The sequence below is a fragment of the Monodelphis domestica genome, chromosome 6, assembly GCF_027887165.1.
Source record: "Monodelphis domestica isolate mMonDom1 chromosome 6, mMonDom1.pri, whole genome shotgun sequence".
Taxonomy (NCBI): domain Eukaryota; kingdom Metazoa; phylum Chordata; class Mammalia; order Didelphimorphia; family Didelphidae; genus Monodelphis; species Monodelphis domestica.
In genome coordinates this window covers 249578320-249596715 of record NC_077232.1, presented here as the reverse complement: position 1 = coordinate 249596715, position 18396 = coordinate 249578320, and the positions used below count along the sequence as shown (strand labels likewise).

At 37.4% G+C, this 18396-nt stretch overlaps 1 protein-coding gene across 1 annotated transcript in view; it reads left to right on the top strand.

Annotated features, from left to right (window-relative positions):
• Window positions 1–18396, top strand: part of ENPEP (glutamyl aminopeptidase) — a 126741-nt gene that overhangs the window by 42120 nt on the left and 66225 nt on the right. The window contains exons 4-6 of the mRNA XM_001363884.4: window positions 4032–4152; window positions 13936–14090; window positions 15791–15904. Of these exons, the coding sequence (XP_001363921.2) occupies window positions 4032–4152; window positions 13936–14090; window positions 15791–15904 (390 nt within the window). The remainder of the gene's footprint in view (window positions 1–4031; window positions 4153–13935; window positions 14091–15790; window positions 15905–18396) is intronic.

The following is an 18396-nucleotide window of genomic DNA, read 5'->3' as shown; positions in this document are numbered from 1 at the left end:
AAAAGCAAATTAACAGCATCAAAGATGAAAAGGGGGACATCACCTGCAATGAAGAGGAAATCAAAGCAATCATTAAAAATTACTTTGCCCAATTATATGGCAATAAATACAGCAATCTAGGCAGTATGGATGAATATATACAAAAATACAAACTGCCTAGACTAACAGAAGAAGAAATAGAATTCTTAAATAATCCCATATCAGAAAATGAAATCCAACAGGCCATCAAAGAACTCCCTAAGAAAAAATCCCCAGGGCCTGATGGATTCACAAGTGAATTCTATCAAACATTCAGAGAACAGTTAATCCCAATACTATACAAACTATTTGACATAATAAGCAAAGAGGGAATTCTACCAAACTCCTAATTGCCTACCCCTTACCTTCTACCTTGGAACTGAAAGTCAGTATCAATTCTAAGACAGAAGATAAGGATTTTAAAAAGTGAAATGAAATGGTTAAATTCCACTATCTTGAGAAGAGACTAACATAAGAAAGACCACCTGCATTCTAGGGGAGGGAGGAAATAGTAGTTGGAAAGCTGCAGAAAGAATGAACAAGGCTAATAGAAGTCAGTCCCCTTTGATAACAAGCCAATAATGATAAAAGCTAGCATTTACATGACATGTAAGGCTTGTAGAGCATTATACTCATTGTCTCTGATGACTATAGCTAGCTTCTGGCTGAGTGTCCAGTTGGTATTGACATGATATATTGACTTTGACCCCACCGCTATTCTGCTTCTTTCTTCTTTATTTCCCTTCCTATTAAAGCAAATAGCTTCTCCCTTGACCACTTCCCATTCTCTCATTCTTCTGGCAAATCCCCCCCACCCAGCCTCAAGCCTTTCAAAGTAAAGGTGTGAAATGCTTAGCCCAGTTGGACCTCTAAGAGAACTTCCAGGAGGATATTATAAAAAATAATAAAAGGGAGAAAATGAGCGTACTCATTCAAATGGATTATAGATGGAAAAAATAAGCATGCGTGTTCAGCTTATGATGTCAGAATCACAGCACTGAGCCCCATAGTATAGTTATCTTTGCTCTGTTCTCAGTGCTGCTCTAATTCTGCCCAGTCATCGGGAAATCACATGCCCTCATTCACAAGGAGAACTGGGTGAGAGCGTGTAAGGATCAGCACAAAGCTGTATCACCACTATAGGAAAAATAGCTCACAGAATGATGCTCTGATGATGTCAGTAGTGTTCTCTTTGAATATGAAGAACAGCATGTTTTTACATACACAGTCAAAGAAGAATAGAGAAAAATAGTCAGTTTCCTGGCAGATTGGGAGTGGAAAACCAACTAAGATAATTTAGGGGAAGCTATTTTTAGCAGTGCTAAAAAGTTAATGGAGCATCCCAGGATAATTCATTTATTTCCAGAAAGGGTGATGCTGAGGAGGATGCTGAAAGCAGCTTAGGACTTATACCTAGCATGACAATGAAAATGAACAATGCACTTTTGGGAGCAAAAAAGGGAAAATTCCAGAGTTTCATAAATGTAATTTCAATGGCCTGGTAACAAAGTTAATGCTCTTTGTTTGGGGAATGATTAAGAAATTTGTGGTGCATTAATTGTTATATTAATACTATGCTGTAATAAATAATGGGTGCAATGAATGTTGCAAATTCCAGGAAGACCTATGAACTGATGCAAAGTGAAATAGGCAGATCGAAGAAAACAAAATATGAGGTGACGACACTCATATAAAGGCAAACAACAAAGATGATCACCCCGACAGCAAAACTTAAACAAAACTTAATGCAGTATAATTATAATAACTGACCTTAATCCCAAAGAAGAAAAATGAGAAAACCCTCATTTCTCTGTAGAGATGGAAGATGCATGTGGAAAACTGCGTAAAATATATCAGGCATTTTTGATGTTTTGATTCATTTTAACAAATTGTCATTTTGGGGGGTTTGTTTTCCTTTGTTATATGGAAAGGATAGGGAAAAACTGTCTGTGGAAATGTGGGTAATATGAAAAGAAGGAATCAATAAAATATATTTTTAGTGTTTACTTCATTAGACTATGAAAAATGAAATATACTTTTTCAATTTTCTTCTTGTTTTTGCTTGATTTGTCTGAGCTAGTTAGCTAAATGGACTTCAACCCTTCAGATCACTCTACAGGTTTCTTATATCATATCTTTGGAAGTAATGCCACAGATAGTATTTATATAGCACCCAAAGGTTTCCAAAGTGCTTTATTTAAATTAACTGATCTTATAGAAACTGGGTGAGGTAAGTGTTATTATCATCCCATTTTATAGATAAGGGAACTGAGCTAATAAAAGGTGAAGTGACTTGTCCAGGAACATTTAGCTAGTAAATACTCAAGGCTAGATTTGAACTCATGTCTTTTGATCCCAAGCCTAGCACTCTATCACTTTAGAGCTGACAAGGGACCTCAGAAGGTATCTAGTCTTTCCTGCTCATTTTACAGAGGAAGCTGAGACCCATGGAAATGAAATTACTTGTCTTGAGATCATATTGCCAGTATATATAAAACCAGTTTCTTAACTTATATGCTCTACTTCTGAATCTGGCACTGTTCTGACAATGGAAACAGTGCATTATGGTCCTTGTGGTGTATAGATTTTAATGTCACCAAATCAGTGAATTTAATTACTTTGGGTTGTCCATCAGATTATCCACCAAATGGAATGTAGATTGCTTGAAAAAAAAAGTATTCTTCTCTTTGTATACTCAGTAGCATCTAAATCTCCTGTGTCTTATTCTGCATGAGCAGAGTGCCAACGTGCTGCTTATTCAACTTGGTTCCCAATAGCATCTAACAGAGCCCAGTGATAAAGGATATACCTTCTTCCTTTTGAAGAGAGGGTGGACTGAAGGATTTGGTCTGATAGTATGAATTATTCTAGGAAATGCTCTAAGTAGTTCAAAGAGTTTTTTTTAACCCTTACTTTCTTTGTACCACCTCTAAAACAGAAGGGCAAGGGATGATGTGACCTGTCCAGAGCCACATAGCTAGAAATGGTCTGAGGCCATATTTGAACCTGGGACCTCTGTACTGCAGGCCAGGCCCTCTATCCACTGTGCTACCTAGGTACTCCATTGGATCTCTGACTCAAAGAGGTTTGGTGAAGATTATATATGTTGGTAAACTTCTATGTACCTTCCAAAGTCCATTTGCCTCAGCTCCCTCATCTCAATGAGTGAAAAAGGAAATGGCAAACCACGCCAAAATCTTTGCCAACATTTTATTAACTTCATTAACTATTTAGTTAATAAAGGTCACATGAGGTACCTCATAGAACTTACTCCAAAGGGAGTTTCGACCCTGGGAAAACCTGTAACATTGCATTGGGTCTTTGGAAATATCCGAATTAAAATATTCAAAGTATTATGTTTGGGTGGGACAGTGACTACCCAAACTACCAAAGGCCATTACCTGGAGAACTGAAAACATAGCCCAGATAACATACAAATTATGGTCACGAACTTATACAACTCTTATTAATCATCACCACCACCATCATTGTCATTTCCACTGGTCATCACATCATCATCACCAACATCAGCACTAGTATCATCATCTGTGTCATTATCAATGCCACTATTATGTTGAGAAATCTCTATAACATGATCAAGTTAACAAAAAGAGGAGAAGCAAGGTCAAGTTCTTTTTTGTCCTCAAAAGGGAAAAAAAAGAAAGAAAAGGGAAAAACACTTAGGCTCTATCCCCATCCCTCTTCACCCCTCTCTCTCTCACACACACATACACACACATCAACTGTGTGATAAGTCTTTCAGATAAGGAAAACAAAGGAATCTATCATACTCATAAATTCAAAACAAATCATGTAATGATACATAATTGTATGTATAATTCAACCACACCATCAACAGAATCAACAAATAATGTTGAACTTTGAAAACCCTTTAAAGATTGTCTTGTCCAAGCCCTTCATTTTACAGATGAAGAAACTTCATTTGTAGTTTTATTTATTTTATTTTTTCAAAGTAAAAATAACTCATAATATATTTCTTTGTTTTTTATTAGCTCAGAATATATGTCCAGCCACTTCAAAAACATACTGCTGAGTATGCTGCAAATATCACCAAAACAGTATTTGACTATTTTGAAAAGTATTTTGCAATGGATTATGCCCTTCCAAAATTAGGTGAGTTCAATTTCATAGTCTTTGGGTTTTTTTGTTTGTTTGTTTTGGTTTTTCAAACCCTTAACTTGCATTTAAGAATCAATACTGTGTATTTGTTCCAAGACAGAAGAGTGGTAAGAACTAAGTAATGGGGGTTAATTGACTTATCTAGGGTCACACAGCTAGGAAATACCTGAGGACAGATTTGAACCCAGGACCCCCAAAATCTAGGCCTAGTTCTTAATCCACTGAGCCATTTGGTTGCCCCCATATTCTTTGTTTTAAAATAGTTTACTACCATCTAAAATTAATTTCTTTTAATTAGCATCATCCATCAACTAATTTATGAGTATTTTCTTAGAGGTATAATATTGTTCTAGGCACTGAGATATTCTCCCAATGAATAATGGATTTTCCCCAGGACATAGTGTATCTCTGGAGTACCCAAGTGGCATAATGGATAGATTGCTGGGCCAGAAGCCAGGAAGACATCTTCCTGAGTTCAAATCTAGCCTCAGACAATTAGTAGCTGTGTGACCTTGTTTATCTCAATTCCCTCATCTGTCAAATGACTGGGAGAAAGAGATGGAAAACCACTCCAATATCTTTGCCAAGAAAACTTCAAATGGGGCACACTCCTAGTTCCAGAGTCAAGAGGGCAGAGTAGAAGCAGGGAAGCTCAAAATCACCATGAGATTCTCCTCCAACCAATCCTAAAACAACACCACAAAATGAATGCAGGAGTGAAAGAACCAACTAGGAGAAGGAATGAAGCAACTTTCAAGAAGAGAAAAGTTTTAAAGGTAGGCAGAGAATATCTGGGGCACTGGGGTGAGAGGGGAGCACAACCAATAGGAGACTACAGCAGGAAGTGAGGAATAAGCCAAGAGCAAGCCACACCCCCACCCTGAACCCTATATCTGTGCCAAGTTCTGAACCTGAGCCCAAGACAACATCCAGACTTGAAACCCTACCTGGGCAAATAGAGGTCAAAGTCAATGCACAATCCTTGCGGTTTCAAGCAAATCTGAAGAGGGGTCTGGAATTCCAGCCCAGGGCAGTCTATTGAAGCAGCCTTATCTATTTGGGTCCAGAATGAGGTCAGGAGTACCAATCAGGGCTTGTGATGAGGACATGGAACCTAGTTTGGGGTACTTGGTGGACCCAAAGCTAGGCTCTCTGAACCTCTTAATCAAAGGCTCAGGGGCAGGGCAATCTGCTCTGTGCATGATTAGAGTGAGACCAAAAGCTTCACCCAAGCCTGAGGCTAGAATTTAAGCTATGTCTGATCTGATAAAACCCACAGTGAGAACAAAAACCTACATCTGGAGGTGAGAATTTTAGCCATCAGCAGTCTCAAGGATTAATTGAATCAGCAGTTGGAGGTGGCTCTCAGAGCTCCCAGCCCTCAGGCCATCATATCATCGTGGTATAACTGAAACTGGAAGAAACCCAGAAATAAAGCTAAGGGTAGCATCAAGAAAGGACTGAAGCTTAAGAGGGAACTCTAACCTCCCAGAGAACAGAGCTTACCTATAAAAAGGTTGGGAAAATGAGCAGACAACAAAAAAAGCACCGAACTATAGGGAATTTTTATGGAGACAAAGAGCAAGGCACAGACATAGAAGGGCACAGAAAAAGCAAAGATAACACATGCAAAGTCTGAAAGAAAAATATTAATTGGACACAGATTTTGGAAGAGTTCAAAGAAGATTTCAAAGAGTAATTAAGAGAGGCAGAGGAAAAATGGGGAAGAGAAATGAAAGCAATGCAAGAAGCAGTGGACCAAATGAAAAAGGAGACTCAGAAGCTGACAGAAGAAAATCATTCCTTAAAAATTAGAATTGGGCAACTAGAAGCTAATGATTTAATGAGACATCAAGAAGCAATAAAATAAAATCAAAAGAATGGAAAAACAGAAGAAACCATGAAATACCTCATGGAAAAGACAACTTACCTGGAGAATAGATCCAGGAGAGACAATGTAAGAATTATTAGACTACCTGAAAACATGATCAAAAACAAAAACAAAAAAGTTGGACATCATAATACAAGAAATTATGAAAGAAAACTGCCCAGATATTCTTGAACAAGAAAATAAAATAGAAATTGAAAGCACCTCCAGAAAGAAATCCTCAAGTGATAATTTCTAGGTATATAGTAGCTAAATTAAAGAGCACACAAGCCAAGGAGAAAACACTGTAATCAGTCAGAAAGAAACAATTCAAATACCATGGAGCTACAATCAGGATTGCACAAGACTTAGTGGCTTCCACATTAAAGGATAGGAAGGCATAGAATATGATATGCAGGAACATGAAAGATCTAGGTTTATAGCCTAGAGTCACCTATCCAGCAAAACTGAGCATATTCTTTCAGGGGAGAGGGGGGATGGCCATTCAATAGAATAGAAGATTTCCAAGCATTCCTGAGGAAAAAACCAGACCTAAACAAAAAATATGAAGTACAAACACAAGACCCAAGGGAAGCCTAAAAAAGTAAATAAGAAAAAGAAAATTTAAGGTCAAACTGTATATATTCTTACATGGAAAGAGGATATCTATAATTCTTAAACATTATTCTTTGTAGTAGAGCAGATAGAAGGATTATACTTATGGGGGTGGGGAAGTAAACTGATTATGATGATATGATCTTTAAAAAAATCAAGGGGTAAAAAAGAGGATTATCATAAGAGAAAATGGAAGGGAGAAATGGAATAGGGTAAAATATATCACACAAGGAGGCATGGAAAATTATTACAGTGAAAGGGAGAATGAGGGTGATAATGGGCAATGCTTGAACTTTACTCTCATCACAACTGGCTCAGAGAAGAAATAACAACCAAACTCATTTGGGTATAGAGCTATATCTAACCCTATAGAGAAGTAGAAGGGAAATAAGACAAGGAAAGTGGGTAGTGGAATTGGAGGGAGGGTGGTAAAAATAAAGAACAAAAACACTGGTGAGGAGGAACAAAGAGAAAGGGAAAAGAGCAGTATCTAAAGGGGAAAATAAGATGAGTTCAATACACAGTAATCACAACTCTGAATATGAATGGGATGAACTCACTCATAAAATGGAAGAGGATAGTCAAATGGATTAAAAACTAGCATCCTACTATATGTTGTTTACCAGAAACACATTTGAGGCAGAGTGAAAAATACAGAGTAAAGGTAAAAGACTGGAGCAGAATTTATTATGCATCATCTACAGTTAAAAAAAAAAAGAGCAGAAGTAGCAATCATGATCATAGACAAAGCTAAAACAAAAATAGATCTGATTAAAAGAGATTAGGAAGGAAATTACATCCTGCTAAAAGGTACTATAAACAATGAAGTAATATCAGTACTCAACATATATACACTAGATGCTATAGTATCCAGATTTTTAAAGGAGAAACTAAAGGATTTTCAGGAGAAATAGATAGCAAAACTATACTAACAGGGGACCTCAACCTTTCCCTGTCTGATATAGACAAATTGAACCAAAAAATAAATAAGAAAGAAGTAAGGGGAGTGAATGAAATTTTAGAAAAAATAGAGTTAAAGATATCTGGAGAAAAATGAATAGGGATAAAAAGGAATATACCTTATTTTCAGCAGTACATGGTACAGATACAAAGATTGACTATGTACTAGAACATAACAACATCACAAACAAATGCAGACAAGTAGAAATAACAAATGCAATTTTTTCCGATCATAATGTGATAAAACTATAATTAATAAGGATTCATGGAGAGGCAAATTAAAAATTAATTGGAAACTAAATAACCTAATTCTCCAAAACTGGTGGGTTAAAGAAAAAAATCATAGAAACAATTACTGATTTCATTGAAAAGAATGACAATGAGGAGACAGCATATCAAAATGTATGGAATATAGCCCAAGCAGTACTCAGGGGAAAATTTATATCCCCGAGTGCCTATATCAACAAAATAGAGAAAGAAGAGATCAATGAATGGGCATGCAACTAAAAAAAAACCTAGAAAAAGGACAAACTAAAAACCCCAGTTAAAGCCTGAATTGGAAATCCTAAAAATAAAAGTAGAAATTAATAAAATTTAAAGTAAAAGAACTATTGAACTAATAAATAAGACTAGGAGCTGATATTTTGGGGGGAAAACAACTAAAATAAAGTTTTGGTTAATCAAATTTAAAAAAGAAAGAAGAGAATCAAATTAACAGTATTAAAAATGAAAAGGGGGAAGATAAGTCTAATGAAAAGGAAATTAAGGTAATTATTAGGAGCTATTTTGCCCAATTATATGACAATAAATATGACAATTCGGGTGAAATGGATGAATATTTACAAAAATATAAATTGCTTAGATGAACAAAATAGGAAATAGAATACTAAAATAATCACATCTCAGAAAAAGAAATTGAACAAGCCATCAATGATCTCCCCAGGAAAAAAATCCTCAGAGCCTGATGGATTCACAAGTGAATCCTATCAAACATTTAAATAATAATTAATCTGAATGCTATACAAATTATTTGACAAAATAAGCAAAGGAGTCTTACCAAATTCTTTTTATGACACAAATATGATACTGATTGCAAAGCCAGGCAGACCAAAACCAGAGAAAGAAAACTTCAGACCAATCTCCTTAATGAATATACGTGCAAAAAAATCTTAAATAAAATAGTAGCAAAGAGTTGATAGCAAGTTATCACAAGGATTATTCACTATGACCAGGTGGGATTTATAACAGGAATGTAAGACTAGTTTAATATTAAGAAAACTCTAAATGGGGTCATGAAGAATTAAATACGATGGAAACAAATAAATAAATTGTGTTTCTGTTTACATAATTTTTAGAATTGCTCTGATTTTCCAATAAAAATTCAGTAACTTGTGGAAGGTCAGATACTTAGGCCAGTTCGTCCAAGAATAATAAATCATATCATTGCAATGAGTAACCATAATTCTAGAGGACTGTTGGTGAAGCTTGCTCCCTACTTCCTACGGAGAGATGTGTGTATATCTACACATTCACATGCAATTCTATAATATAGTTAATAATATTTTTAAATAATAATAAACATATAATTCAAATATGATCAATTTAAGATTGATTTTACTTTACTAAGCATATTTCTTACAAGAGTTTTTTGATAGAGCAATAAAAAAGAGAGAGAATATCTACTTTTGTTTAAAAAGCAAAATTTAATTTATAAAATACCCCAAAAATATAGATCACAGATTGTTAAAGTAAGAAAGGACTTCAAAGATCATTTATTCCAATTCTATTTTACATATGTGGAAACTGAGTCCTGGATAATGAACTAATTTGTCCAAGGTTACTCTGGCTCAAGGACACAGAAATTTACACCCAGACCCTCTGACTCTAAATCCAGTATCTCCTGACTATTAACTTGAAGTTGGAAGGCAACACTGTCCTTTACTTAAATAGAAACTCAGGTTTCTTGACAGCAAACAAATAAAAAGTTCATTTTTTCCATAATAAATGTTTGAAAGATAATATATGAAGCTAACCATATAAAATGCTCTATATATTAGAAAGTTTTTTTTTTTTTTGTTAATCTTACTTTCTTGGTAACACATCTAAGACAGAAGGGCAAGGGCTAGGCAAATGGGGTTAAGTAATCTGCGGAGGGTCACACAACTAGGAAGTGTCTGGAGTCAGATTTGAACCCAGAACCTCTGGACTTCCAGGTCTGATACTATCCACTCTGCTACCTAGCTGAGCTCCAGCCTACTCTTTCTATTAGAGTATAGTAACTTCTTAGTATCATCTACTCACCATCCTGTGATGTCCTAGATGTAAACATACCTTAATGGCCCCTCTAGTGGTTTCTATGTACCATCTGCCACTGTTAAAAAAAAAAGGAGGGTAGGGACCTTCTTCATTTTATATTGGTATCCTCAGCACTTAGTATGGAGACAAGAATATGGTAAGCGTATAAAAATGTTTTTTCATTAATTAATTTATCTTCTGAGAACAGAACTCAGTGTCTAACCAATCTGGACCTAAGGCACTCATCCACAATGTGACATTATCCAAAGCCCCCTTCCATCTCTGAGCCTGTACTCATACAATCCCATGGTAGAAACAGTGTGATGCAGTTAGGGGGGAAAAGACAGAATTTAGAGTCATTTGACCTCTTAGGACCTCAGTTTCTTTTTCTGTAAAATGAGAGGATTGGACTAAGTGACCTCTGAGGTTACTTCTAGTTCAAAATCAATGATGCTTAATATTTGTTTCCTTTTTAAAAATTATATTCTTTCCCAGATTATATGTAGATACAATAAAACAAACAAACAAACAATTCTTGCCGTCTATCTTAGAATCAATACTATGTGTTAGTTCCAAGGCAGAAGAGCAGTACTGTGTTTAGTGAATTGCCCAGGGTCAGACAGTTAGGAAGTATGTGAGGCCAAATTAGAACCCAAGACCTTCTATCTCCAGACCTGGGGATCCACTGAGCCATCTAGCTGCTCCTTAAATACAGTTTAAATAATCATTTTTCTGACATTTTTTGATCCATGTTCTCTTCCTCTTTCCCACCCTCCTTATCTCTTAAAGATAACAGGTGATGTGATATAGGTTGTACATGCATCATCATGAAATGCATATTTCCACATTTATCATGTTGTGAAACAAGATATAAATCACTTACACTAGAGAAAAATTCATGGAGGAAATAAAGTGAAGAATGGTTTGTTTCAACAGCATTCAGACTCCATCAGTTTCTTCTATGGTGGTGGAGAGTCTTTTTTTGGTCATGAATCTCTTGGAGTTGTCTCGAATCCTTGCATTACTTATATTGACTAAAACATTCACAGTAGTTTGCCATACATTGTTGTTGTTCTCCATTTCTTTCCATCACTTATCAGGTCTAAATCCAAATGAAATCAAAATGTCATTTTATTTCCACCAACATTTTTTCCACACCCTATAATATGGCGTGTTTCTCAGCATTAAGTAAGCAGAACCATGAAAACACAAGCAAATGCTATATGAGAATAAGAGGGGAATGATAATTAGGGGAGGTCCCAAAGCCCCAGCATCAATACGGATGTCTAATGACGATGAAAATGCGGGCAGCAAGAAAAACCAACTGGCTTTCTGTTTTTGAATTTACACTAATAGATTCCCTCCACAGAGTAAAACTCAGTACAAATGGGTCACTTGTGATAGTCTTGACTCTGCTTCCCAGGTGCCAGGTTTCTTTTTGTTGCCAGCTACATTTTTAGGCTGACTAGCTGCTACTGAAAGGAGTGGGAGGGAACAGACATAGCTTTCACCAGAATCAGTAAACTCTATAGAAAAATATGGTATCCACACTAGAACAACTTACTGGTCACCCTTCTGCCCCTCGTATTACCCAGTTGGCCCTTCCCACCACCATCTTGCAAAGGAAAGGTCGCTAGTGGACCTTGCTTTAAGCTAAACAATATTTCTTCCAGTCCTCTGAACAAACATCTAGGACAGACTAGAATGAAAACATTCTTCAAGAAGAAATTGTGCATTTATCACACTCTAAAAATAAAGTAGGTTGAAAATAATTAGTTATAATAATAAATACAAGAAACCTGAGGTTAGACGGAAGGAGGAAATAAGCATTTATTATGTACCATTTTAGGGAGCAGTTAGGTGGCTCAGTGGACTAAGAGCCAGACCTGGAGACACAGCTAGGAAGTGTCTGAGGCAAGATTTGAAGACAGGGCCTCTTATCTCCAGGCCTTGGCTCTCAATCCACCAAGCCAATTAACTGCTCCTGCAAATTTCTTAACTTCTTAGCCCTCTAGGCTACTGCCTGAAGACAAGAAGTTATCGTAAAGATGTTGACTGGCATTGCAAGAAGCAGCTTCCTCACACTGGAATTCCCTGTTCCAATGATGAGGGATCCAGCCCCTATCCTTCTTAGTAAAGCACATATTTGTCCCTAATTGTAAGCATCAAGCTAACAAGAAAAGGAAACTTCCTGCAATTTGGCAGATTTGTTAGATGACTGACTTTTATTTATTTTTAACCCCCTTGATTCTTTATTTTAACCAGAAGGAAAATTAGACTATGACTCATGCCGAATGGAAATTCATTAGACTCCATGTATCTTCTTAGAGTGTCTAAACACGTGATTAGTAAGTACAAAGAAATGAGTTCATTAAATGGGAAAGCTGCACTAGGTTAGCTAATCTTTCTCTCAGAGCATTCATTGACAGCAGAAGCAAGAAGACATGGGAATAAAGTCAGAGAGGAGCGTTTACTGTGACCACCCTATCACCCCATCTCCCATTGACAGATATTATCACCAAGGGTTAACTCTGGAGAAAAGTCTGAAATTAGAAGTATGGAAGGTTAGCCCTGACCTTAGGAACCATCTGGTCCAGTCCTTCATTCGCCAGTCCATTGAGAGCATGTGCTTTTTCTGATCTATTACAGGTGCACGATGTTGGGCAAATTACAACCTTTTATGCACCCAAGCAGTTCTCTAGAAATGTAAATTAAAGAGCAGTTAATTGATTTGGGGGACTATTTCCACCCCATCCCCCCACAATGAAAAAATAATAGATTTAGACTTGGAGAGAAAAATGCCAGAAGAGCTAGACGTAAGAATAATAGGAACCTCAGGTGATAAAGAAATACAAGGGCTAAGAAAAGATGGATTTCAAGGGACAACGGCTAAGAATTTCCCTTGGGAAAACTTTATCTTCTTGTCCTTGACAACTTGGCCTTAAAGAAAGATGGCAATATGTAACCTAAGTGAAGAAAATCACATTTGAAAAGTTTCTCAAAACAAAGGGTAGAACTATTGGTGGAGCTGTAAAGTAGTTTATCCATCTGGAAAACAATTTAGAACTATGCCCAAAGGGCTGTAAGATGGTGTATGCCCAGTGACCCAGCAAAACATGAATGGGTCTATATGCACAAAAAAAATGCTTATGACAGCTCTTTTTTGTGGTGGCAATGAATTGGAAACCGAGAAGATGTCCATCAATTGGGGAATGGCTAAACAAGTTATGGTATATGAATATGATGTAATAGTATTGTGATGGGAGAAATGAGGAAAGGACAATTTCAGAAAAATCCTGCAAGAGTCAGATGAACTGACAGAAAGGGAAGTGAACAGAACCAGAAAAGAACTATTTACACAGTAACAGCAATATTGTAAAGGTAATCAACTGCGGAAGAATTAGTACCCTGCTCAATCCAATGATCTACCACAATGCCAAAAGAACTTATGATGCAAATGCTCTACACCTCCAGAGAAAAAACTGATGGTTTCAGAGTGCAAATTGAAGCACATCCATTTCTTTACTTTCCTTGCTTTGATTTTTTTTGGACCAGCAGGGCTTATGGGAAAATATATTTTGTATGACTTTATATGTATAATGGGTACCATGTTTTTTGCCTTCTCAGTGGGTGAGGGAGGAGTGAAGAAAGATAAAAGAACTTGGAACTGAAAACAAAAACAAAATTTTAAATAAAAGGCAAAAATAACCAAAATAAAATCATTTCATTCTAGAGATTTTTGCCTGTTGCCTATATCATTCCTCTCACTCATGTACTAGTCATTCTGTAGCCACTTGGAAGAGTCTTGTGGAAATTTTGAATGCAAGGAGATTGAAAGTGACATTGAATCCCCCCCCCCAAATTTAGGAGGATGCCATATATTTACAATGTATGGCCCATATAAACATATAAAATATACATGTGATATTATATGTTACAGTTTTTTTTCTGAAATGAGTCAGCTAAGAAATATTATACCCAGAGAAAAGAATGTACTTCTCACATGAAAAAAACACTGTGTTCTCTTTTTTACACCCTAGATAAAATAGCCATTCCAGATTTTGGCACGGGTGCTATGGAAAACTGGGGTCTTATCACATACAGAGAAACCAATTTACTTTATGATCCCGAAGAATCGGCCTCTTCAAATAAACAGAGGGTGGCTACTGTGGTTGCCCATGAACTTGTTCATCAGGTAAAGAATCTCTAAATAGGTTATTGGGGCAGTGGAGGGGTAGAAGTGGTTAAAAATCCCAAGAACAGGGGCAGTTTGGTGGCACAGTGGACAGAGCACCAGGTCTGGAATCAGGAGGACCTGGGTTCTAATATGGCCATAGACACTGCCTAGCTATGTAACCCTGAGCAAGTTTACCCTGTTTGCTTAGTTCTTGCCCTTCTGTCCTAGAATTGTCACTAGGACAGAAAGTAAGAATACTTTAAAAAATTCTAAAAAAGAATTTTTGTAGAGTAATAAACTCTACAAATCCTATCTTCATATTTTCCTGTGTTCTACTGAAAAATTTCACCCATGTTAATGAAGATTTTTTACTCTGTGATTTCATGAGTGGGAAGAGCCACCAGTAAGGAATTCCGTCTGCTAAAGAAGGGCAGGACTGTCTTTGCAATTTATGAGCTCAGCAAGTTGTATAAGAGTAAAGGAATAACCTGAGGTCACAGTGCTAGAAGGTATCAGAGGCAAAACTTGAATCGAGGACTTCCTGACTAAGAGAGCAGGTCTTGATACATTGTGTACACCATATATAATAAAGAGAATAAAATGATTTGTCACAAAAAAAACCCCAAAAACTTAGAGGATTGAGTCAAGGACTTGAAGCTGGGAGTTCAGGCAGGAGTTGTTTTTCACTTATGACTCTTCATGATCCCATTTTGCAGTTTTCTTGATGGAGATACTGCCATTTCCTTCTCCAACTCATTTTACAGATGAGGAAACTGGGGCAAACAGGCTTAAGTGACTTGCCTAGGGTCACACAAACACACATACACACAGTATTAAGTGATTTGCCTAAGGTAAGTGTCTGAGGCTAGATTTAAACTTATGAAGAGGAATCTTCCTGACTCCAGGCCATTGACTTCAAATCTTTCCTCTGATATTTAGCAGTTGTGAGACCCTGGGAAAGTGACTACACCTCTCTCAGCCCCAGTTTCCTTATCTGTAATAGAAGCAACTATCTCACAGGGTTGTTGTAAAAGTCATATGAAATAATATAATTAAAGTATTTTGCAATCACTAAAATGCCATATAAATTTTCATTGCTATTACTATGATTTTAACTATTGTAAAATTTAAAAGATTATTTTAAAAAATTAAATTAAATTTAAAAAAATTTTAAAAATCTTTACCTTTTATCTTAGAATTGATATGAAATATCAGTTCCAAGGCAGAAGAACAGTAAACACTGGGCAAATGGGTCAAGTGGCTTGCCCAGGGTTACATAGCTATGAAGCATTTGAGGTCAAATTTGAACCCAGGACCTCCCATCTCCAGGCCTGATTCTTTATCCACTGAACCAGTTAGGCGCCCCTGCTATAAAAATTTTAGTTGCTACTACTACCATATTACTGTTGTAATATTTTTGTTTATTTAGAGCTTCAGGAATAATCTCCTATAGTCTTACAATCTCCATTTATTATATAAGTAAAGTCTTTAGAAAGAGGAGTGTTTAAGGCAATTATAAAGTTAATACAAAAGCATGATGGCCTGGGAAATATTTCTAATTGAAGCTCAGGTTACTTTATCAGTGTTTTGTATGGTTAAAAAAATCTTACATGGTGTCAATGGCAGAATTTCTGTGGACACATGTCTGAAGGTTCACTGACGTACAATCTGGTTTTACCATGTCATGAGATCTTTTCCCATCACATTTTTCATTTCAGTGGTTTGGCAATATTGTGACTATGGATTGGTGGGAAGACTTGTGGCTAAATGAAGGTTTTGCTTCTTTCTTTGAGTTCCTGGGAGTAAATGAAGCAGAAAAGAACTGGCAAATGGTAAGTGTCTTTCTATGCTTTCTAAACTACCCTTGAGTTTATAAGAAGTGAAGCAAGCCCAGTTGGAGTGGCCATATAAATACCATGTATGACTGGATGTTGGCCATGCCATTAAGAACTCTCATTTAAGACTCATGAAACACTTTCTTCCATTCAATTTAATTCAAATTCACATTTAGATGGCACCTTTGGCCATATCCACGAGGAGCAGAGAGACTTAGGGGAGGGCACGAAGCTACCAGAGAGGCAATTTAGCCAGATTCCCAAATTTCAGAGTCTGCCTTGACTTTGATATGTGAAGAACCTGTGGGAAAGAAAAGATAAAGTCATCATTTAAAAAAAAAGAACCCTGCTCTCCCTATTCCCTCTGAAGATGGCCTAAAACAGGTTGTACTATTGATCAAGCATCTTTTCTGTCTCAGGTATCATGGTAGCCACCAGAGATAAACAGGTAACAGTAAAACAATCCCTATTGTCAAGGAACTTATAACATATTTTGATTTATTTGTCTATTTTGTTATTGTTGAGTCGTTTCAATTGTATCTGTCTCTCTATGACCACATTTGGGGTTTTCTGGGCAAGGTAATTGAGTGGTTTGCCATTTCCTTCTCTTACCCATTTGATAGATGAGAAAACGAAGGCAAACAGGGCTAAATGACTTGCCCAGGGTCACACAGCTCATCAGTGTCTGAGGTTGGATTTGACCTCAGGAAGATAAATCTTCCTGATTCTAAGCCCAGTGTTCTGTCCACTGGCCCTCCAAGCTGCCATCCATTCATTTAATATCAATTGTTTTCTATGTGAGAAGCAATGTGATAAGCATTCCGGTACAAAATGATATAAGACAAAGACCTTTTCTCATAGTTGTACATTGGGAAGATTACTTAGGCAGAGGTCTAGGCAAGAGATTAGTGACTGGAGCTGGACTGGAGGTAAGAAGACCACTTCTTCTTTCTAATATGCCTTCAGATAACTCTGTTGCTAACCATTGAATATGAGAATAAGGGAAAAAAACAGAGGATGAGTCCAGAGTTTTACAACAACCCTGTGGAATAGTAAGTGTGCTATTGAACCATTTTGCAGATGGGGAAATTGAGGTTTGGTGATATGAACTGACTTGCCTATGGTCACACAACTAATAAGGATTAGAACCCAGACTTCTTGATTTCAAGTCAACTGGACCTTCCTCTATATTCTGCCTCATTCTACTCCATTCCCCTACCTCTTAGGCAGTGGTAATTGGCGGTTGGCCAACATTACGTCACTATGCTGGGGTTAATGTACAGTGTGTTTGCCTAAGAATATTGGCAATGTGGAAACTGTCTTGAGTCTGACAGGAAAGAAGAGTAAAAAAAGAGCTAGGGAGAAGAAAAGGAAAGATGGGGAACATGAGAGGAGCCAATACTATCCTTTAGTCCTGAATGTCCCCCAAAATATATATTTTCCTGACTCATAGCAGCTTGGAGACTAAACCAAATATATGTCTTAGAAAGTAGGTCTGGTCTGGTTCTGGAGAGGATGGAGTCAAGATGATGGCATAGAGGCAGCAAATATTCAGACCTCTGAATACCCTTCCTTACCAATTACAAACTAAATGCTTCTAGGGGACTGAAAATTAAACCTAACAACAAGAAATAGCCAAGGAACCTTCCTGCTAGACTCAATTCAAAAGCTGGAATTCAAAAACATTCGGGTTTAAGGGTAAGGAAGAAAGAAGGTCCCAGGACCCTTTCCTCCCACCACCTAGAGCGCTAAGCCACCAGTGGCAGTGGGAACCTCTGGGCAGTCAAAGGTGCTGGTCTGGAGGGTGTACCTTGTGGGCTGGGCTGTGCTGGGCTCAGAGTGTTGAACACAGGCAGGGGGGAAGGAGCTGGAGAGGGAGTGGAGAGGGGTCAGCCTGGTCACAGCAGCTGAGACCCTCCATATTGCTCCAGCCTTCCAGGAGGTTTTGGCCTCGGAGCACATCCGGCCCAGCCCAGCTGAACTTAATCCCATTAAAAGTCTTCAGAGGTCAGGGAAGCTCAAGCTCTAACACCCCTCCCCCACAGACTGCTGGACTTTAATCCAATCAAAAGCCTCCAGAGGACAGGGAAGCTCAAGCTCCAACATCCCTCCCCCACAGACTGCACTGAGAGATCTCCTGACAAAGTTCTAAGGCAGGAGATTGACAGAAAACCCCAAAACCAAAAAAAAAAAATAAAGAGAGAGAGAGAGAGAGAGAGAGAGAGAGAGAGAGAGAGAGAGAGAGAGAGAGAGAGAGAGAGAGAGAGAGAGAGAGAGAGAGAGAGAGAGAAACAAGAGCACAGACACCTGCGGGGAGTAAAGAAGGGGTAAATATGAGCAAACAACAGAAAAAAAGAAAGAAATTACAATCAACAGCTTCTATACAGACAATGAACAAAGCGCAAATGGAACAGAGGAGGAGGGATCATCAAGCATTAAAACAGAATTCCCAGTGAATTGGATACAGGCTTTGGAAGAATTCAAAATGC